Below are 23,201 nucleotides of genomic sequence, written 5' to 3'. Positions count from 1 at the left end.
CGTCATAACTATCTGGAATTGATCATTGAATTATTTTTAAAAAGCGCGTTCACGAGGATCCGCGTTCACTCTTCTCATCACCCGCGACCTGAGAGAAGCGTCAAAACGACTTTATTAGAATAATATCCACCTGCACACGGAGAAACCACGCAGTAATTATAAAGGTACTGTGTTGGACTTTTCTTCTAACTAGCCGTTCTGCATTTGTTTGTGCTGTATTGTTATTATAATAATAATTATTATATCTGCTGTTTAAGGAAGTTGATCCAGTCTGAGCAGAACTGTAAAGTTGACGACCTAAATGCTACTAAATCTCTATTTCTGTTGGCAAAAGATTGATAAGTGACAAAACAGTGCAGTAAGGCAAGAAGTTTTATGGTATATCTAAACGTGTATTTTGTGTCCAAACTTCAAATTGTGTCTTGCACTATAATCATAAACACACCTCTACTTCTGAAAAGAGCAGTGTCATCAAATATTTTTAGGTAAAATGAGAATACTTTGTTACAATCAAAAACGAAATAACCTCATCTGAAGTTCATTATCTGTTGTTAGACTGTTGTTTTAAGTTTTATGAGGTTAGGCCCTCAACTGTGTTGAGTTTTAGGGAAATAGAGTTTCAAGTTGATGTTAACTTCCTTTTTGGGACTTCAGCAAACAGTGTTCTGTGTATTTTGTTTCATTTTAATCATCAAACCAGTGACCACAACAAGTAACATTTACGCCCTGACCTAGCAGGTTTGATCGTGTCCGGTTACAATAACATAAAGATGTGAAGTGCTCAGCACATCTGGGCTGTTTGCTCTGGTTTTATTGTGCTTCATCTCCCCAGATGTGGAAGTCAGTCGTGGGCCACAATGTGAACATGAAGGTGGCGGCGGAGGGGGACGACTGGGAGACCGACCCTGACTTTGAGGTGATTTGTTCTTCTTCCTGGGTCGTGCATCGCTGGGGGTCTTGGTTCAGACCTGACTGGGCTTTTGTGTGTTTCAGAATGACGTCTCGGAGCAGGAGCAGAGGTGGGGGGCCAAGACCATCGAGGGCTCCGGTCGCAAAGAGCACATCAGGTGACGAAGGGGGAACAGGAGTTTGTTTCGGGGTGGAAAAAGTGCACAAAACATGAGGACAAATGCAGGTTATGTTGTGCTGCGTTGCAACAGGAAGAGGAAGTAAGATCAGAGCAGTCTGCCAGGCACCAAGTCTGTCCTAATATGGGTAATATATGATGATGACATGGACGGTGAGATTTAAAACCCTGCTGACGGGCTGAAGAAACGGAGATTCTAAGAATCTAGTTTACTTATTGGACCCAGTCCTCATCATCAAACCACCCGGTGCCAGTTCACAACAAAAGTCCTCTCAAGGCAGTTTACAGAGAAGATAAATTAATTAAAATCAACGCCTACTGGATACAGGCCTGTTAAAATCAAACTATATTCAATTTTAAAGCCAATATGAGGGGGAAAAATGACATTTATTCCCAAAGACACTTCCAGCAGAACCAGGCTGAGTAAGAGCAGTCATCCAGCTCGACCAGCGAGAGGGTTACAGCTCAGCAGTCACATCAGCAAACACAAACACATCCCTCCACTGAAGATTGCTGTAAGACGAAGAACAAAAAAGGTCAAATGTAAATGTATATGAAGAATGAAGAAAGCAGAGGCCGTCTCGGACTAGAGCAACATAAATAACGGCTGGTTTAAAGTCACCTGAGTCAGCCTCTTACTATAATCTTAATTAAAAAGGAGAGTTTGAGGCCTAATCTTGAAGGTAGATAAATCACAAACCGGTTCCACACAAGAGGAGCCTGAAAACAAAACAAAAAAACTAAGCCTCTGCTTCCTGCTCTACTTTTAAGAAACTCTAGAAACCACAAGTTAGCCTGCAGTCTGAGGGAAAAACGCTCTCGTGTATCAGTTTTGCCCTTTTAGGGTCTTTATGTGAAGAATTAAAAATGATGTCCTCAACTTCTCAGACAGCCAGTGAAACTTGTTTTATTTGTCAACTAAAGACCTTCTATGCAAAGGTTGGGATTTAAAAAGATAAAAACTAACCGAAAAATGTGTGTATCTCTACGTCAACCCTGACCCTCGTGCACAAACATTTTGAAGATATGGGGAACTGGTGACGCAGACGGTGAGGTGGTGAAATGAAGCCAGATTCATGTCATACTTTTAATGTCATCAAATATCAGACTTATAGATCCATGTACACCCAAGCCGGTGTTCTGCCGAGTTGTCCTACCTCGGTAGAAAATACTACCGTACAATCCCCGTTTCTTTTATCTCAGTTTCTTTTTTTTCAAAGGCTTTTTCATGCAAATAGACTATTTAACAGCAGGAAGTCAGAAAGTGCTTCACATAGATCTATGTGTACGACGCTTTGGCGGAAGAAAAAAAAAGTCGGGGTATTTTCATCTGTCAAATCATCCTACCGGCACGGCGTGTCCGCGGTGCAGGACACGTCGTGCCGGTGTCGTGCCAAAAACTTATTGCCCGCCAGAATCTGATTTCTCCCCTGAAAATGTCTTTTTACCTGCCAAAAATTGATTGAAGGCTTAATACAGTTAATGAAAGGTTGTTTCTACCTAAATATGATTTGATCTAATTCTTGAGCTTCATAATCTGAAAATCTGACGTTTCAGCGCTATCACTCAACGGGCTGCTGTGCGCGCTCCCGCGGCCAGAAATCAGATTCTGGCAGGCAACTCACTCGCTTTATTTTTGTTAGTGATGCCATTACTGTGACCACCACGTTTTCCTGGCCTCCACCTCATCCACAACATCTCGATCTCATTCTCCGTGAAATTTAGTGGCACCGGCACGGTTGCCTGGCTCGACACGTCTCATTCATCCTGACGCACAGCAGAAACAGACTGCAGGAAGCCGCTGCGCATGCTCAGCAGGCTCTTTTATATGCAAATACAGTCATCATGTAGTTTGCATTGCCATTTATGGTATGAAGTGGGCGTGTAGAGGGCGGGATATGAGGCGAATTCACCTGCGCAACCTTCCAGCTGGACTGTGATTTATAAAGCGAACATTGCGTGCAGATGTGCGTGCACACGGTTTTATAAATCCGGATTTTTTTTTTTGCGCCCGCCATTTTCGGCTTTTGGGTGTACATGCCCTTTAAGTATGGATCCCACACACTCTTTTATAAATGAGGCCCCAAGTCAATAACTGAGGTTCCTCACAGTACGATGCTTGAGCCTGGACATTTAGTTTCCTGCTCCAGTAGGATGCCAGGGCCCACTACCCCCAGCCTTAAGACCTGGCCGTGGCTCTGGGGGTCTCTGCTTTAGACCAGCAGTCAGGATAGTAGAACTTGGATGGCCTGCAGGTTGATACTTGGATGCTCCTGACCCATAGTCAGTGGTGGTTCTGGGGTGCTGGATGATGCTGCAGAAAGCTTAGTGTGTTCCACAGCATCTCCAGACTATTTCAGTGCTGCCACATGTGCTCAGACTGAACCTGTGCTCATCTTTGAGGCAGACAGTCACTGGTGATCTCTAGTGAATCAGCCTTCATGGTACTGGAGGACTTTGTGCCTTCAAATTCTGCTCATGAAGTCTGCGTCTGACATTTCTGACACGAATGAGCAGATATCGGTTCAGCTCTTGTTGCTTCATCCTCAAAACTCTTTTGGGTCGTGCAGGGAGAGACTTCCACTAACACAGTTTCAGGGGAACTGAACATTCACCAAAAATATAAACTGTTTTGACCTTTGTCATTGATCTTTCTCAGCAGCAGGTTTCATGTTTTCTGTATTTTTCTGTATTTTGACTGAGAAACAGATAAATGACCAACAATGACCAACCCTTCTTCCTCAGGTGACGAGGACCAAACTGAGACCATCTTCGTTTGCATCAAACTGATCTCAGCGTCTGTGTGTTGTTTCTCTGCAGTGTTGCAGAGCTAAGAAACAAGGTCGCTGCAGAGCACGAGCAGGTGAAGCAGAAGGATCAGACCCCCAAAGCCTCATACGGCTACGGAGGCAAGTTCGGGGTGGAGAAGGACCGGATGGACAAGGTTTGCTGATTCCTCCATCTAGATCGGTTCTGCGTTTCATTCTCTGCTCCACGTTTGGCACTGATGTAAATCTTGTAAATCATCCAGGCGGCTCTGGGTCACGACTACGTGGCACAGGTGGAGCAGCACTCGTCCCAGAAAGACATGGCAAAGGGATTCGGCGGAAAATTCGGTGTTCAAAAAGATCGTGTTGACAAGGTGAGAAATACAAGCGGACTCTTTACCTCTAGAGATTTGACGGCTGAAATAAGATCATTAATTAAATAATTTAGACATGACTGTAGAGCAACCATAAATATGTCTCGTTTATCTTTATCTTGAAGATTAAATGCCATGTCTGTGTTATCTGTACAGTCTGCCATGGGCTTTGAATACAAGGGAGACGTCCAGCAGCACAGCTCCCAGAAAGGTTGGTCCGCCGTTCATCTACTCAACACTGTAACCTGAAGTTTACAGTTTGGAAAAAGACTAACTTTGTTTTTCCCCCATTTTTGACTGTGAGGTTATCTGGTTGTGGATGGATTTTAATAGTGGTGGGGGAAAAAATCGGTATTGCAATATATTGTTGCGCTCTCTGTCGCAATAAATAATCGATAAACTGATGGCAAATATCGATATTTTATTACAACACACATAATGGATTTACGCGGTTGTCACCGCACTAATGTTCATGCACTTTAATTTGTCCAGCTGTGTTTACATTTACAAGACTAGTAGGCAGTGAGGCTTATACAAATGCACTTTCTTTGTACATTGTATGAAGTTTTGGCATTGAATAAATGCATAACTACAGATGTTTTCCTTTTTATGGGTATTTTTTCTTTTTCAGTCACATATATCATTGATGAAATGTCTTACAATATATTGAATATCGTAGATATCGTGTATTGTGATATTATTGTTATCGTGGGCCACATATCGCCAAAGTATTGAATCGTGAGTTACTTGTATCGTCCTACCCCTAGATTTTAAGGCACAATTTCAAACACAAGAGCCTTATTGTATAACCTCAGGGGTTAAAACTAAAAAAAACTAAAGAAATGAGTCATGGCATCAGAAAAGGTGGACCTTTACAAGTCTGGCTCATGTTCAGGTACAATCTCCAGAGACTTGAAAGTCCTATGTTGACCTGTTCAAAAAAGAAAGAAAAGAAGCCTAAACATCACAGTAGCAGAGATGAAGATGCTTCAGTGCTAATTTTGTCCCAGAACAACAGTGAAAGACCTCTTAAAGATATTGGCACCAGGAAGATGTTGCCATCGAGCTGAAAGCCCGTGTAGCGAGGAGACTTGGATGTTCATCTCCGGAGGTCTGTCCCGGGGTCTGCTGTGACTGAACCGTTTAGGGGGGAAGGAGGAAGCTTGCAGGCCTTAAACAGCTTTCCAGCTGTGAAGCATGGCGTTGGAAGGATCATGATGTTGGGCTGCTTTCCTGCTGGAGGGACTGGTGCGCTTCAAAAGATAGATAGCTTCATTGAGGATTACGTGGAGCAACATTTTAAAGGGTCTCATGGGTCTTCCAAATGAATAATCGTCCTAAAAAGGTGTCCAGTAAGTTTCTGAGCGGCTTAACGATGACGAAGTGAAGATATTTGAGAGATGGTTGCAAAGATGTGTCGTCAGTTCTGCTTAAATGCAGGTTAAATGCAATTCTACCAAAGAAAAAAAAGGGAACCTCTTATTGTTCTGATATTTTCAAAATAAAAGTGAGTCATCTCTTTGTAGAAGTTTCTTCCTCACAGACTGTCACACTCGAGATTTTCCTCACGATTCGCTGTTTTTGTAGATTACTCGAAGGGGTTTGGAGGAAAGTATGGCGTTGAGAAGGAAAAGGTAGACAAAGCAGCGCTGGGTTACGACTACAAAGGCGCGACGGAGAAGCATCAGTCGCAGAAAGGTGAGTTCACGCTGTCGATATCTGCAGTTTTACTCATACATGCTTTACTTTGCAACTTTGTTTTTAACTCAACTAGACTATGCCAAGGGATTTGGAGGGAAGTACGGAGTGGAGAAGGAGAAGGTGGACAAAGCTGCCGTTGGTTACGACTACAAAGGAGAAACAGAGAAGCACCAGTCACAGAAAGGCGAGCCAAACTGGAAGCTTTAATCAGTTCTGATGCTTTTTTTCCCGTCCTGACTGCTGATTATGTTTTTTTATTAATATATTATTTTTTCTTTTCAGATTACTCAAAAGGATTTGGGGGGAAGTTTGGAGTTGAGAAGGAAAAGGTGGATAAAGCAGCTCTGGGTTATGAGTACAAAGGTGAGACGGAGAAGCATCAGTCGCAGAAAGGTGAGTGACAGTCGGCGGATGTTTGTGAAACCTGAGCCTTCGGAGGAGCTTCAGGCTGACCAAACGTTCCTCTGTTCAGATTATTCAGCAGGATTCGGGGGTCGTTATGGAGTACAGAAGGACCGCATGGATAAGGTAACCATCAAAGATCATTGATTATGTAATCTGCTCTGAAATACTGCCATATTTATAATGCAAGACATAGAATAATGGAAGTAAAAAGGAGAAGTAGATGAAGCTGCTGTTTGTGATGGGGATCAGTTTTCCTTCAATCCAGGATCCACTGTTTTAGATATTTCCCTGGATTGAGATGATGGGATCTCAACATCAGCGTTATTATTATTATTATTATTATTATTATTATTAATAATAATAATAATAATATTGTTATTATGCTCTGCTAATGATCTAATGTATAAAACATGCAGGACAGGTGATCCTGAAAAACAGAACTATTTTAGTCTGAATTGACTGAAGACTGAATTGCAAAAATTAGTATTTTATAAATAACTAAAAAGCATAAAGACAAAATTAAAGGTTTGGACAGCTATTAACTTAAGAACAGCTCCAGCATCTTTTAAGTCTTACAGCTCATTTTTTATTGAGTATTTTTGTTCCCTGATTCTTGGTTTAAATCCTTGTGATTCTTCGTGTTTAGGTTAAAAACCTTTTTTTTCTGCTATATAACTGAGCCATTTAGTTTTTTTTTCCCCTCTACCAGGGACATGTTCTGACTGCAACAAACAAACAAAAAAAAAAATCACGATCAGTCCACCTAAACTTAAAGATTAGAGAGATGCCCGTCAGGAAATCCTGGGCTTTTATCTCCACGTTTGCGTTTTGTGGTCAGGGAGGTTCGGATTCAGCCCACAGTTTGTTTCAAAACATTATCAGGTTGTGCAAACCTGAAATACTGAATTTGTGAAGATGCAGGAAAGATCGATGTAAAACCTCAACTTCACCTCAAACCTTAATGACCTGTTTTTAATTAGTTTTCTATCACAAACTACTGGATTGGGACTTCAGAGTTCTAAGAGGCTGTTTACACAGAGTTGAGAGAAAACATCATTTATGAATGATTTTTGAATTTTCACCTGGTGTGTAAACGTGAATAACCTGTCAGACTTAATGAGATAGAACTCTTTACACAACACATTGGACAGTTTTCTGAGAGGATGACCAAACTTTGCTTAATTAGCAGCCAGAGATGAGCAATCAATTCTAAAATTGTAAATTTCGATTCATTTTCCACTCATTTCTATTAATTTTTTCGTCAATCTAATCTCAGGAATGTTACTGAACCAAAATCAGTATGGGAAAAAAAAAAGATTTAAAACATTTTAATTTAATTTTTAATTTATAAATGCTGCTGTAAATGCATGTCTTTCTCCATATTTAACCTCTAGAGTGCTGTCGGCTTCTCAGACATGGACTCCCCGACCTCGGCGTATGAAAAGACACAACCCCTAGAGGCCTGTAAGATCCCACAACGCAATCACTCATTCTTGTCATTTTTTACCAGAAATACAACTGAGGTTGTTGCTTGTGTGCTGCGTTCATGTTAAGTTTTTGTCTGGTTCCTGCAGCCAGTGCGGGCGCGGGGAAACTGAAGGCTCGTTTTGAGAACATGGCCAAGGCCTCGGACGAGGAGAACAGGAAGAAGGTGGAGGAGGAGCGAGCGAGAAGACAAGCCAGAGAGAGCAGAGAGAGGGAGGAGGCCAAACGCAGACAGCAGGTTCGGCCGGGACGCATTTGAACGACTGAGTCGGCGAGTTGTTCTCGGTGCACAAGGAAGTGACGAGGCGTTGTCGTTGTCTGCTTTAGGAGCAAGACGCCAGAGAGGAAGAGTCTCGCCCACCGCCTGCTGAGCCTGAGGATCCAGAGTCCGACATGCCGCCACCAGCTGAGGATGCAGTGTACGACATGCCGCCACCAGATGAGGATGCAGAGTACGACATGCCACAAGAAACTCAACACATGCCAGAGATACAAGAAATACCTGAGCTGGAGGTGAGTCCCGCACATCCCATTATGCAGGTGATTTGAGTATGAATACAAGAGAGGTACGAGGGAGATCTTGGATGTGCAATCATGTAAGCTGCAGTTTTCCCATTTTTCAGGGTGAACCAGAGTACGAGGAGCCCCCAGTTTTGCCCCCGCGCTCAGAAGATCCACCCGAACCAGAACTCCCTCCTCTGCCTCACAGGTCAGCAGCCGTGGATGAAGATCAGGGAGAATACGAAGAACTTCTTGAACGACCTCCTCCTCCTGCACCGACAGGTCTGCTTTTGAGGAAAAACCTTCAGATAAACCATAAGCCTGTTGCTTTAAAAACGTATTAATCTCTGTTTTTTTTGCAGCGGTGGAGGACGTCTATGAAGAGGTGGCTGAAGGCCAGAGGGCAGTTGCAATTTATGACTACGAGGGAGGTACGTCACACTCTCCAAGACTATGTAATCATTAGGTTACAACTCTGTTTAAATGTTTCACTCTCGTGCATCTTATGTTTTCACACAGAGGCAGATGATGAGATCTCTTTCAACCCGGATGATGTTATTACCAACATAGAGATGATTGACGAGGGCTGGTGGAAGGGACAATGTCACGGAAAAGTTGGGCTGTTCCCGGCCACTTATGTCCAGCTCATTTAGACACAAACTGTTTTGTTCTTTTACATTTGCTTCACAAAGTCGATTTTCTTAAGATTGTTTAATACAAATACATTTTTTTAATTCTGTATTTATATACAAAATCATTTCATGCTGTATTTCACTGAGATCTGAAGATGCAAAGGCCAAAGAACTTCACTGCAATGAATTTACAGTTACAGGCAATAAAACCACTTTTAACAAAAGTTGTTGGATTTTTTTTATCCGATCAAATCGACAGTTTTCTCTGAATCATTTCTAATTTCCAATTAGAAATGATTCAGAGAAAACTGTCGATTTGATACAGTTTAGTTGCACAAGCTTGTGCAAACATCTACCACAGTGAGATGTTAGTCAGACGTCACTGAACAGTGAGACAAATAGACAAATTCATGATACCTTAAAAAAAAAAACAAGTGGAAAAGACTGGAACCCCACGACTTCTGTGGAACTGTTAATTCAGGCACCTTATACACATCTTACACAAGAGACTTCCAAAATAGAAATGAAGCTCTCACTCCATGAGAAAAAACTCTGTCCTCTGATGAAGGTCTGTCCAGTTTACAATTTCCAGCTCCGTGGTAACGGAGTCTCACAATCCTCAGAGGAAAGTTCAAAAACAGAGAGTTGATGCTTTGATGCAGTGATTCTGCATCCAGTCTTCAAAATAAAGTATGGGTGTTTAGTTTTCCTCTCTTTTACCAAGCAACTCCCTTCTTCTTCTTGCCTTTCCCACTTTTCTTTGCCATTCGTTTGCCTTTCATTTTCTTGGCCTGCCGTTGGCTCATCCAAACAGGATACTGTCCATGTTCGTTCAGCAGAGTTGTCTTGTTGCGCTTTTCTTCCATGTCCATCTTCCCCTCTGAAACAGAAGTGCAGCAGTGAGCACCTGGAGAAGGCGTGTTAGACGCTAAAAAGACAATCAAGTCGCTGGCAGGGGTACTAAGTGACCATGAAATTGTAATTCCTTGTGATTGATTAAAAAGAAAAAGCAATTGAAAGGCATTTTTCAATCTGCCACTCACCTTCACCCTCTGCTGTTTCAGCATCTGTCTGCTTGGTAATCTTTTCCGCTGGCACCACTGTGGCGATCTCCTGCAAGTCGGTCATGTCTGCTTCTCCTTTCTTGTCCAGACTCAGGGCCTGTTTGAGGCGAGCCAGCTCCTTGGGAGCATTTTTCTTCCTCTTCTCTGCCCGCATCTTGCGCTTCCATTTGCTGCGGAGACTTTTAGCCATTTTATGGATAATCTGGAGGAAAAAAAACATTGCAAACTTTACTAAATAAAATAATAAAAGGCATCTCAGGTATTTATTTTTGCTCAATTTTTTCATATTATTTTCCTCGGCATCATTATTTAAGAGGTTAATACAGCTTAATTTCCTGGATGCCTCATCTCTAACGCTTTAACATCCAATTTTGATTAAAAGTCAGTGACTGGGTTTGAGCAAGTTTAAAAACACTTTGTTTCATATGCAACAGCAAGAAATGTGTTGCATGTTTCTGATCACAGTTCCAGAGTTACAATCTTACTATTCAACAAAATTCCGATTTAATTCACTATTTAACAAACCCCAGATATTAGTTTAGAAAGATGTTTACCCATTGACCATAAAGTTAACACATATCAGTCATTTCTTTAACGATTTAAATATATATATATATATATTGCCATCAATGTAAGTACTGTCTAGCTAGCCGCTAACTGTGTAGCTATCCGAAAAAGGGTTAAAACAGCATTTTTACATCGTTTCAGACACATTCTACGGTTCTTTTACTAGCTATGATTAGCAATGACAGTTGTGATTTTTATTTAAAAATATAAAAGTAAATGGACACTTACATTTAGTTTATTTTACCTGCTGAAATGTCCAGCGTTGCAACAGAAAAACACGGTGCGCCGAACACGTGTTTACGAGAGAGGAAAGTGATGACGCGTCTAAAAAAGAGCTGCGACGTGATTGGCTGCTTGAGCTGATCTGAGTATCGCAGCGTCTGATTGGTCAGTGAGCTCAACCCAGGAAGTTTCCCCGATTGTAAACAAACAAAATGTCGCCGAGAGTGCAGTAAGTTTCACATGTAGAGCCCTTTTTCAAGTTTTGCTCATCGACCGCTAAACTTCTAATTATTTTTTTAAATGAATTAGAGTCGTAAATTGTTTTGAGGTTTCTCTCGTGTCTATCTGGGAGTCATGAGCAGCTGCTCCACCAGCCAGACCCCTGCTCGCAGCTTCGCAGCAATGTCCAGCCCTCCTCCGTCCTCCTCTTTATCACTCTCGACCGACATGCTGGACTCTGCTGCAGAGCAGATGATGGTCCACAGGAACTTCCACGCAGCTTTTGACACATGCCAGAAAGGTCTGGAGAGCCTGGCGAGTGCGGAGTCAGAGGACAACAGGTGAATCAAATGCACATTGAATCACTTCATGCAGCCCAACTTGTATGACTGGTGTCACAGCATGTTTGAATGAATGAATGAATGAATGAATGAATGAATGAATGAATGAATGAATTTATGAATTTTTATTTCGAACATGTATATAAAATGAAAGTAAAAATAATAATAAAAAGATAAACATTTACATCTTCATACATATGTTCGAAAAAAAAGGAGTAGGAAGAAGTGTTCACTTTTTCCTAGTTCCTACCCCTTTATAACACTATGGATTTACATTATTGCGATTACAGTATTATATCTACACAATATCCATATAAATATAATCTATATGAATACTCCGTAAACATGCCTATTATTACATAATTATCCATATAAGTATATAGACAATATAAATATTACATAAATATATCAATATCTAGAAAATACAACTATTATATACATCTATATAAATATACACTATATAAACTACATAAATATCCCTATAAATATATATGTGCTACATACCCAATAAATATATAACATATTACATAATTTTAACTATCCCTCTCAACAGATAATATATACTACATACAGTTGAGGACGAAAGTGTTTTCCAAGTGATATTAACCAGAGCAAAATAAACTGAACACAGCTTTTTGTAGACTTCGTAGTTTTATTTTGGATGCTTACACTATTTTATATTCCACTCAGAAATGAAGATATTGTACAAAACACAAAAACTACCAGGGTCAAAATTATTAGCCCCCCACACCCTAATAGTCAATTGTGTATCCTTTTTGCTGTATTACCGCCCGCAGACGTTTGTTGTAGTTTACAACAAGTCTCTCACACTTCATTTTGAGGAATCATGGCCCATTCTTCTTTGGCAAATCTCTCCAGTTCCTCTAGATTTGATGGGTGCCTGGCATGGACATGTTTCTAGGTCACCCCACAGATTTTCTATTGGATTTAAGTCAGGGCTTTGTGCAGGCCATTCAATGACATTCACTTTGGTCGTCTGGAGATAGTTCTTCACCAAGAGGGAGGTGTGTTTAGGATCCTTGTCATGTTGGAAGATGAAGTGACGTCTCAGACCCAGTTTCACAGCTGACTGCCTAATGTTCTCTTTCAAAATAGCCAAATATTTTTCTTTATTCATGATTCCATCCACTTTGACAAGATTTCCTGTTCCAGATGCACTGAAGCATCCCCACAGCATAATACTCCCACCACCATGCTTTACTGTGGGGATGGTGTTCTTTGGGTTGAATGCCTGTCCTTTTTTTCTCCAAACGTAAGCAGTGTCCCTGTGGCCAAAGAGCTCTAGTTTAGTCTCGTCAGACCATAAGACACGCTTCCAGTATGAATAATCTTTCTCCAGGTTGTCTCGAGCATACTGAAGTCTGGCTTGAAGGTGCCTCTTCCTCAAAAGTGGGGTTTTTCTTGGTCTGCACCCTCGTAGGTCTTTCCTGTGCAGAGCTCTAGTTATGGTCTTCTTCGAGACAATGATTCCTGATCTGGCCAAGTCATTTGCCAGCGCCTTGGAAGTTAATCTGGGGTCTCTAGACACGTCTCTCACCAGTTTCCTCTCCAGTCTCTCTGAAATCTTTCTCTTTCTACCTCTGCCAGGCTTGTTCTGCACTGTGTTGCTGTCTTTGGAGCGCTGAATGATGCCTCTCACTCCAGTCCTTGACACCTGGAAACGGTTGGATATCTTCGTATATCCCTCCCCTGCTTTGTGGGCATCTATAATTCTTATTCTGAGGTCCACACTGATCTCCTTTGGTTTTGGCATGTTGCTTCCTCAACTGCCAGCTCCATAATGAGGCTTTTATACCATGTTTTGGCTTGAGTTAATTAACTTAACTGAATTGAGTGCAATCACCTGTTTGACCTGATTACCTTTATGCACATCACCTGTGAAGGTTAAGCACATCACTGCATAAAAGTGGCTTGTGTGATGACTTAATAAATGGTAATTTCTTAAAAGGGGCTAATATGTCCCTGGTCATTTTAGCTTTTTCTTACATAATAATGTTTTGGTGCACAAATATAAATGTTTTGGCCCATATAATGACAAATTGTATGTTCAGGAATGCTCTGTTAGAACCGCCTTGCTCTGCTAAAAAGGATCTTGCCAGAAACTTCAAAAAACTTAAAATTCCATAGGGGGGCTAATAATATTGTCCTCAACTGTAAATATCTAAACATATCTTAAGCAAGTATAATATACAATTTTTCCCTATTTTATTTGTTTCTCACACTCCTCGTTAATCCATTTCCTCTTCCATATACCTGTTTATAAATCATTTTTTTTATTTCTTTTTAAACAGATTTATGTTATTACTTTGTTCCATTTCCTGCTCCAGAACAGAACATGTTTGAATGAATGTAAGCTTTATGAATGGATGAACGCTTTATTCCGAACATGAGAAAACATAAAAACAACACACAAGTCAAAATAGTTAAAACAACAAAAAAATAAAATAAAACAATGTTACCATGTCCGAAAAGGAGTAGAAAGAAGCATGTGCTTATTTAATCCTACCCCTTCTCCCTTCTCAGTAATTACAATCCAGTAAACAGTCTTAACACATATTCACAACAACTGCATATATTGTGTACAAACACCTCATGAATATACATAGTTACATATTTACATTACATATGTACATATTTACAAACAAAGAAAAGACATAATGTAAGTAAATAAGTGACTAAATGATCTGTGGAAACACCTGGTGATCGTCAAAGCCCTTCTTCTTCCCTGTGAAAACCATCTTTTTGTACCGCTGTTTGAACTGGTTCATGTTTGGACATTGCTTAAGCTCCGCACCCAAACTGTTCCAGAACTTCACTCCACATATGGAAATAGTAAATGTTTTGAGTGTTGTGCGGACACAAAGATGTTTTAAATTGTTCTCCCCCATGTTTCTGTGGTTTTGTCACTGTAGATGTGGAGAATTAAAGGCTGGTTTCTGCATCTTGGGGATTCAGGCTCTCGCCGAGATGAACCAGTGGAGCGGTGTCCTTTGCTGGGTCCTGCAGCAGTATGAACATCAGGAGGAGATCCCAGCGAAAATCATGCAGATGTGGTGAGGAAGGCTCACACATTCAGGCTATTTATTTGATTTTCATCATTTATTTTTAAGTTCTAGTAGGTTGATAGAGATACAAACCCAAAAGTTGGCATGCTACATGGGATATTTTATTTTATATATATTATAAAGTTGAGACCTACCCCAGCCTTTGAAATTGTAAGAAGTGCTGGTAGGTCAAAATTCCTTGATTTTATCAATTCATAGCCATGATAATTAATGAGGGTTCACACATGATTGTGAATAGCAGAAAACTTAAGAGGATGTTGAATCACCTTGTGTTGAATTGTGCTATACAAATAAATTTACCTTGCCTTGCCTATACCATGTGGACTGATTTCCTTCTGTGTTTTTGGCAGCATACTTCTGTACTCCAAGGTTGGCGAGCCCGCTGTGATGCACGATGCAGCCAGAGTTTGGTTGCACAGTCCACTAAAATCCAGAGTAGCTGGTTTCCGGACAGTCGCAGAGTTATATCTGCTGCACATACTTGTGCCACTTGGACATTTAGAGGAGGCACAGGAGTTTATTGAAGGTGAGGTTGGCGACGCTGCATTCCTGGACCAGAAACAAACAGCGCTGGACATTGTGCATGAAAAAGCACAGCAGAATCAAGAGCCATCTTCAAATCCCAGTTCAGAGTCTGGAAATGCTGCACATCCTCCGTCGATTCAAGGTCTGATATTTCTGCTCAACCTTCCTCATTCAAGTTATACTCAGTCACATAAGTAAAAACTACAGATGAGTTTTCTCATTGTGTTCTGCAGGTGGGGTCATCCATAAACTTGCATCCATGGTCACGTTTCTGTACAGAAAACTACTGTTGTCCGGCTCTGGCTCTTTCTCCCTCCGGAGGTTCTTCCTGGCAGCTGTTCTCCTCTACATGCTTTTAGTCCGAATGGATCCAGGTTGGATGAATGTTCCTGTTCATAGAGATATCACAAGTCTTTTAAAAACATATTGAAATGGAATTAAATGCTTTTCCCACTTTTCTTTTTTTTAACCTGCAGCTCTGCCTTCTTCATTCATGTGGATTTCCAAACTTCTCCAGCTGCTCAAGCAGATGTGGAGAGCCATGTTTGCACCGTATTATCAGGCTCTTAATTAAAACGAAGGACTGTGAGAATCACAATGGGTTGTTTCAATTCCCTCTTACTTCACTGTTTTGTAGGGGTATGTGTAGTTTCCTGAGTCTCCCAACATCAATCACATTAACAACTTTACTTTGGTCACATTTCATTTTATTTCTTTTCTGGGAGAAAACACAGCTAATGTAGAAATGATCCACAGACTATCAGCAACAGATTGTTTTACCTGTTTTTTTGTTTACATCGCTAAATTTACAAATAATGTATCTCTTCTTCAAGTTGTTTATGAATCTCTAACTAATCATTTAGCCATAACTCCAGCACAAGACTCAGGCCATCAGGATTGCAGCTTTATTTCATCATGGAGTGGTTTGTATGACCACATGAGAAGTTAAAGTATGAGTAAAGTAAAGTACTTAATTTTATTATTATTAATTATCTTATGTTTCTGTTTTGTTTTTGTCTGTTGTATGTTCAGTTAGTCTGTAACTTTGTGTTTTGCTGCTGATTACCTAAAACAGGTCTTGCTTGTAAATGAGACCCTGGGTCTCAATGAGATTTTACCTGTATAAATAAAGGTTAAGAAATAAAAAAAATTAGCTGAAAAACAGTAACAATCCACAGTCTGCTAAAGTGGGGAAAAATACATGCAATATCTTTATGAACATTTTTCTCACTGATTTATTAAAGAAAAAAAGCAGAGGCAGTTGGAGATTCTAACGCTGATTCACAAGTCTTTTTTTTTCTTTTTTTTACATTCTTTCTCAGATATGCTCTCCTATTATCTATAAATACAAGTGGAGTTTTGTGTATGTGTCTATATATAGGTTTAATAGATCTGGAAATATACTCAGGTCATAACATGTAAAAGTATACATTTTGAGTAATTAAAAAAAAAAACTGTTACAAAGATTATAGATTAAGAGCTTTTGTAGTAGTTGTCTCTGCATGTCCCGGTCACAGACTAACAACTCAGAGACATGAGAACACTGGTTTGTGATTGGGAAATGGGGACAATGTAAGGTTCAGGATCTGAGATAAAAAGCAAATCCATTCTAAAGATACATTATGTTATTTCTGTATTTTATTGGTGTGGGAATGTCAGATACTTAGCAGCCTTACTCACAGGTGGATATCATCATCTGCAGCATTGTACTGGATTATCTTTGCAGTGATGCACTGTCACACATTCTTCTCAGAAATCACATATTTCTAAGGAATTAGATTTTAATGGACTTAGAAAAATTAACCTATCTGCTGTCACCCATTGTGTTGACAAACCCACCAGAAAATGTCTCTAATTAAGAAAAAAAGTAAATGTTTTCAGAAGAAATGTAGGAAGTAGCAATGAAATACCATCTGACCACATTACATAAAATGCTGCTCTCAAAACTCCAGCCTTCAAGTTAGAATTCTATATTTGCTCAAAACACAAGTTATGTTAATTTCTTAACAGTAATATAGAGATAAATGTTTAAACAACTTTAGGTGTAAAAAAAAAAAATAGATGAAAAGTAATACTTTTACAATAAGCTACTTTAAACTTTTGTCTTTCATCCAGTCACCCAAACATAATCTATACCCACCAGAATCTGAGAATCAGAATTTTTTTGTTTTTTTGCCAAGTTTTTTTTTAACACACACAAGGAATTTGTTGTGGTGATTTGGTGCAATACAAAAGAACATAGTCATATTAACTGAGATATAAAATATAAAGTGAAAAGAAAAAATGTACAACATGTTGGTTTTAAAGTGCCAAAGTAATGAGTCTGTACGGAGGTGACCCAGGATGTGCGTTAATGAGGAAATTACAACAAAGTATGTATTCCTATTCAGGGTAACAGGGATCTGCTGGAGCCTACTCCACCTCTCTTTTGGCTCAGAGTTCTTCACAAGGGGTTTGTTTTGTATTTTTTTTATTTACGTTCCGGGCTGAATCCAAATGCGACACAATCTAATTGCGCATGTGCAGACGCGAGGGACATGGCAACGGTCTCCATGGTAACAGTCGCTCTCAGCCTCCCCTACAAAAAAAACCCCAGGTATCGTGGTAAAATACCTGGAATGTGTACTCAGGTAAGTATTCACGTAAATCCTACGAGTAACATTAATCTCCATAAGGTCAAAATTAGCTTATCTGACAATGAAGTTTTGTTTGTGCATAGCAGACTTTAGGTTTCAGTTCCACAGAAGGATCCATGAAAACGAAAATGAAACTTAAGCTGACGCTCTGGTGACGCTGTTAAACAAAAACTCAGTTTACAGGATCAGCTGAGGGAAAAAAACAGCCCTTTCATTTGTAGATTATAAATCGAAACTGATGGTTTGGTAAAGTGGAGGATGAATCTGTGATCAAACTGTGGATCTGCTGGTAAATAAATGAAGCGACTTTGATGCTTTGAAGAAATCGTCTGTAATGTCTGGTCTGGGTTATAAACTTTTAGAATGGTTTTCTCAGACAGACCATCAACGTTTTCAACTTTTTCAACGTAAGTTCAACGTTTATCCGTGATCTGTGGTTTTTAAATGTCTGTGTATATTCAACTTTTGAAGTTCAGCCTCTGGTTTATATTTAACACTAACATTTCAGTGGTTCTACGGTACATTTAAAAATAATATAAACGTCTATATTGTAAAATATTACTGCGGTTGAATTGGTTTGATATTGGATATTGGATATTATGAATTCAACACCCATAAAACTTGTGATACATACCACTGATTTTGGTCAAACCACTTGTGATGTGTTCATGGTCATCTAGACTATATATCACAAAACAGTAATTATTAAAAAATCATATATATATGGGCTGATTTAAAAATCCTATTATGGGCTGATTTAATGAGGTTTAATGAAAACAATCGGTGTTATGTATCACAAGTTTTATGGGTGTTGAATTCATTAAACCACATTAAATCAGCCCATATATATGATTTTATAATAATTACTCTCTTGTGATATATAGTCTAGATGACCATGAACACATCACAAGCAATATGACCAAAATCAGTGGTATGTATCACAAGTTTTATGGGTGTTGAATTCATTAAACCACATTAAATCAGCCCATATATATGATTTTTAAATCAGCCCATATATATGCCCATATATATGATTTTTTAATAATTACTGTTTTGTGATATATAGTCTAGATGACCGTGAACACATCACAAGCAATATAACCAAAATCAGTGGTATGTATCACAAGTTTTATGGGTGTTGAATTCATAATATCCAATATCCAATATCCAATATCAAACCAATGCAACCGCGGTTTGATTATAATATATGACATATATTTTTGTGTACTCGCATATGACACCAGTACAAAAAAACTCATATTTTGTTTGATATTGGGGCTGCAATACAGGGCATTTTTCTGGTCACACGGGTTTATCACTGTATAAGGAGGTGATGCAGAAAAACCAAACACATTTTACAAGAATATTTTTTTCAAATCAATGAAGTGTCAGTCCAATTCCTGTACTTAAGTCCACAAAAAAACTAGATTACTTTGTTTAACTGGGACATTTATCAATTAGTGCAGCTTTTACAGTAAAAAGGTCACATTTAGATCTGTACCAACAATATGTTCTGACCTAGTGATTTTCCTCCTCTTTAACTCCTGATATTAAGATTAACAATTCTTTTTCTCCTCAAATCAATAAATATAATTATTCAGGCATTGTTGTGTATGAAATAATAATTTATTTTTTGTTTGTTTTAATATAACTGCAGTGAACCTTATTTATCTTATCTTTAGAAATGAGAGGCCTCAGCAATTACTATCTGTCCTGCTGTGTGAACACTTTACTGCAGACCCTCTCCGCTACCTGGGAACTAACTGCCATGCTAGAAAGGTGAGCAAATAAACTCTTTATAATCTCTGTAAAGTATCAACAGTTGAACAAAAACAAAACTGTCATGCTTTTGATCAAACTTTAGGTGATGTTTTTAGTTTCCACAAGGACAAACACCCTCAGATGGGTTTTTGTCCTTAGAAACCCTGTAAAACATTTTTAAAAAACCCAGTGTTGTCCATCTAGAAACCATTGTGTTTATCAGGTGCTAGAAAGAAAGACAACTGAGGCTTTGTGAATCTCAAAAGGTGGGACGCAGCTGGCGAGAGAGCAGATGATCGCAATGTTCCCCTGCAGCTGAGGAGAGTTCTCGTCGCCATGCGTGGAGACCTCCCTCAGCCGGCTCCACATCGAGACTTCCTCCACTGTCTGGACAGAAACCGCATTCGACGTAAGTGACCCAGCTTCACACGGCAAATCTGTCAAACTCATCACAGCTTCTAAGAATATTCTTTTGTAGTTAATGTGCAGCATGATGCTGATGAGGTGTTCCTCTCCATTCTGAACTTCGTACAGCAGCAGATGGGAGACAAAAATCTGGTCAGTCTCATATCAAAAACGCTCTGTGCTTTTGATATTTAAGTGTGGCATCTGTTCAGGGTTTGAACTTTGCTTCCTTTACCAGGCTCTTGAAATTCACAATCTGTACAAGATTTCAGTGGAGACTCATCTGCGGTGTTTGGAGTGTAGCTCTATCCAAACCCGGAAAAGCCACATGCTGAGCCTGCCTCTACACATAAGGGAAGATGACAACACTCTGGTAGGTTTTTCTTTAGATGTGTGGTCTTTTAAACAAATATTAAGATATGTACAAACTCCAGAGCTGGAGAGTTTCTGTTCTAACTCTACACTGTTTCAGGAAGACTGTATGAAATCCTTCTTTGAAGATCAGGATCTGAGGGGAATAAATAATTGTTTTTGCAAAGGATGTGGAAAAAAGATGCCATCCAGACAGGTAAGGCTTGATATCAATGCTACCCAAAAATATTTGCCAATTTTGTTGTCGACTTAATCACTTAATTTGTTTTTGCAGGGCATCAAACTCTGCGCCCTACCTGACATCTTGTGCATACACCTGAAACGATTTAGGAATTCACGTGGTTTCATCCGAAAACTCAATAGCAGAGTCACTTTCCCAGAAACCTTTGACCCTTCTGAGATTTTGAAGGAAGCGTTCTCTACAGACTTTGCACAGGTATAGGTTTCTACTTATATCTCCTAACTAGTGTCTGGGGGGTGTGTGTATTTTGTCTAAGAGTTTATGTGTTCTTCCAGAGTGGCTGCACGTACACCTTGTATGCAGTAGTAGTGCACTGCGGGAGTGCTGAATCTGGACATTACACTGCCTATGTATGTGACAGAGCCGACAAGTGCTGGTACTACGCAGATGACAGCAATGTCCAAAAGGTACTACGGACCAGAAAAAATCATCTGTCTCACTTGAATTCTTGAAAAAAATCTTAAAAAGAAGGAAAAAAAAAATCAACATATAGTATATAAATAATATTGTGGTCTTATCTGGGCCCTAGCTCTTTTATGATGGACTGAGTTGAAGTGATAAACTATCATGTGTGACAAATCAAACTGGAGGACTGTGGTAACAGAGTCCAGGTGCTAATCGGAGCTGACTGCGGTCCAAACCTGTAGCTCATTGAAAACATGCGGCATATTAAGGTGAAAAAATATATGATAATGGAGACTTTGAACTGTTAAGCCACTGAAATCCTATTAAAAAAAAATGTAACTTTCTAAACTACAGCAAATGACCTTCTGAGATTCTAAACACTGACATAGTGCTGTTAACAGAAGAGAACACAGTGGTAAAAGTTCCCTTGTCCCAGATTTTGTGAAACATTTTCTTTCGCATTCAATTCAAAATTATTTTGTATTCAGAAAACATTAACATCCATCCATTTACTTCTGCGTATCTGGGTGCTTTGGGGACACCATCCAGTTGGACTTGCCCCCTCTTGGATGCGTGTCTGGTGGAAAAGCATGACTTTACTCCACATTCCTCCCAAATTACTTAATTTCTCACTCCATCTGAAGGAGAGTCAATCAACCCTGTAAAGGAAACTCATTTTAGCCACTTATATCTTGCATGCTCAAGAACTGTGGGTAGGTTACTGTCCAAAGCTCTTGAACATGCGGGTGAGTACACAGAGAGCTTTGCCTCTTGGTTCATCTTCCTCTTCACCACATCAGACCAGTACAAAGTCTGCATTATTCCAGATGCCACACCGACCCACCTGCTGATTCATCATTCCATTCTTCCACCAATTGTGAACAAAACCCCAAGATACTTGAACTTTTCTGTGTGAGGAAGCACCTCACTCCCAAACTAAGAACCCTGGTCTCAGATTTGAAGTTGCTGCTTCACATTTAGCTGCAAACTACTTCAATGAAAGCTGAAGATCTTTACCTGATGATCAACAGGACTTCATCATATTCACAAACATGGAAACCTGAGACCACAAAAGTAAAGCCGCTCCACCAATTGGCTGCGCCTACAAATTCTGTTACGAACATTTGAAATGTCACGTTTTTACTATTTCCATTGAAAAGCCATTTATTCATAGTTTTCATATTGATTAATTGTTTTCATTTTACAACATATAAAAACCTTCTTAAAATAAGGTTTTGAAGCCTGTATCTGATTTTTCTTTGAAACCTCCAGGCATCCTGGGAACAAGTGCAGACAATATTTGGAGGACCTAACAGCAGGTAATTATGTCTGTTTTGAAATGATGAGACTTTTATAAAATCCTCTTAAAAAAACTATTTTGAGGAAACTGTTTTGCTTTGATATGAAGTGGTAAATAATAATTTTATATCTTCGAGTTTCATACGAAAAGCACATGTAGCTAACTAGCTGCCAGCAGTTAAAGAAAGATTTAAGTTAGTAGGTGAGCCTCAAAACTGGGAAAAAAGTAACTTAGTTTTAGTTTTAGTAGAAGAAGAAAAAGGAAAGATGCAGCTAGTAGCACATCAATGCCACAGATGCATATTTTTGATCTTTTTTAATTTTTTGTTTGGGTATTTGCCTGTTTTTCCAGCTTTTATGCTAAGCTAAGCTAATTATTCATGTTTCCATGTAACTATGTTTGGTTTTGTTTTTTTTGAAAATGTGAACGTCTTCCTTTAATTCAGAGAAAGAGCTTTGGAAAAAGACGTTACGAAATGTAATACATTCTGGGCCTAATACAAAGAACTCTTCAGACTTTTATTTCCTCTCAAATTGTCAACTCAAATTCTTCGTGTTCAGCCTCAACTATTAAATCCTCTGTCAGAAGCATTCGGAGTGGAACAATTCTCAGCGAGATGTAACAAAAAACATGTGACTCCCATTTTATAATGTTTAGGCCAGCTTCCAGTTGCTTTTAGAGTTAAATTTGAGATCTTATTAATAACATTTAAAGCCCTAAAAGCTTGACTCCCGCTGACATCATGGAGCTTTTATCCTGCTATTTGCAGAAACAGCTTTAGATCTTTAGACAAAGCCTTATTGTCTGTTCCTCGGTCAAGATTAAAGTCTAAAGGTGACTTTGTCTTTGCCATGAGCGCTCTTAAACTTTTGAACTTTTAAACAAAGGAAATCCGCCTCGTCTGTCATGGTGTCGTGTCTTTGAACAACATACCGGCCATTAATGTTTAATTTTTCATATTTCTGTTTAGACCGCTTGATCTTGTGTAACTCAGACACTCTGAGTAGCACAACTTTATTCTCTGTTGTTTTACAGGGGTACAGCATACATGTTGATGTACAGAAGACATTTGACAGAAGAGGGGCAGCAAGCTGAATTATCTGG

The 23,201-nt window shown here is 39.4% G+C and overlaps 4 protein-coding genes across 4 annotated transcripts; 3 read left to right on the top strand and 1 right to left on the bottom strand.

Moving 5' to 3' along the window:
- The first annotated feature begins 746 nt into the window (after nt 1-746).
- On the top strand, nt 747-9,160 carry LOC133423918 (src substrate cortactin-like). The gene is made up of 15 exons (XM_061714246.1): nt 747-916; nt 994-1,067; nt 3,908-4,031; nt 4,119-4,229; nt 4,386-4,440; nt 5,817-5,927; nt 6,004-6,114; nt 6,213-6,323; nt 6,403-6,458; nt 7,730-7,799; nt 7,910-8,058; nt 8,148-8,333; nt 8,444-8,603; nt 8,684-8,752; nt 8,841-9,160. The coding sequence occupies exons 1-15, from the start codon at nt 833-835 to the stop codon at nt 8,972-8,974; spliced, it is 1,605 nt and encodes a 534-aa protein (XP_061570230.1). The 5' UTR covers nt 747-832; the 3' UTR covers nt 8,975-9,160.
- A 383-nt stretch (nt 9,161-9,543) lies between these two features.
- On the bottom strand, nt 9,544-10,900 carry LOC133424310 (protein LLP homolog). The gene is made up of 3 exons (XM_061714822.1): nt 10,813-10,900; nt 9,997-10,219; nt 9,544-9,833 (listed from the first exon to the last, which is right to left on the bottom strand). The coding sequence occupies exons 2-3, from the start codon at nt 10,205-10,207 to the stop codon at nt 9,670-9,672; spliced, it is 375 nt and encodes a 124-aa protein (XP_061570806.1). The 5' UTR covers nt 10,208-10,219; nt 10,813-10,900; the 3' UTR covers nt 9,544-9,669.
- A 114-nt stretch (nt 10,901-11,014) lies between these two features.
- Nucleotides 11,015-16,017, top strand: LOC133424118 (peroxisome assembly protein 26-like). The gene is made up of 5 exons (XM_061714549.1): nt 11,015-11,366; nt 14,300-14,440; nt 14,803-15,119; nt 15,211-15,351; nt 15,454-16,017. Exons 1-5 carry the CDS (start codon nt 11,161-11,163, stop codon nt 15,549-15,551), a joined length of 903 nt encoding a protein of 300 aa, XP_061570533.1. The 5' UTR covers nt 11,015-11,160; the 3' UTR covers nt 15,552-16,017.
- Nucleotides 16,018-19,297: 3,280 nt separating this feature from the next.
- Nucleotides 19,298-21,861, top strand: LOC133424580 (ubl carboxyl-terminal hydrolase 18-like). The gene is made up of 8 exons (XM_061715265.1): nt 19,298-19,392; nt 19,641-19,783; nt 19,853-19,932; nt 20,018-20,152; nt 20,252-20,347; nt 20,426-20,587; nt 20,668-20,799; nt 21,829-21,861. Exons 1-8 carry the CDS (start codon nt 19,298-19,300, stop codon nt 21,859-21,861), a joined length of 876 nt encoding a protein of 291 aa, XP_061571249.1.
- Nucleotides 21,862-23,201: the final 1,340 nt, after the last annotated feature.

The sequence above is a fragment of the Cololabis saira genome, chromosome 23 (assembly GCF_033807715.1).
Source record: "Cololabis saira isolate AMF1-May2022 chromosome 23, fColSai1.1, whole genome shotgun sequence".
NCBI classification, from domain to species: Eukaryota; Metazoa; Chordata; class Actinopteri; order Beloniformes; family Belonidae; genus Cololabis; species Cololabis saira.
The sequence above is the reverse complement of the archived record's forward strand: the minus strand, read 5'-3'. Positions and strand labels throughout refer to the sequence as shown.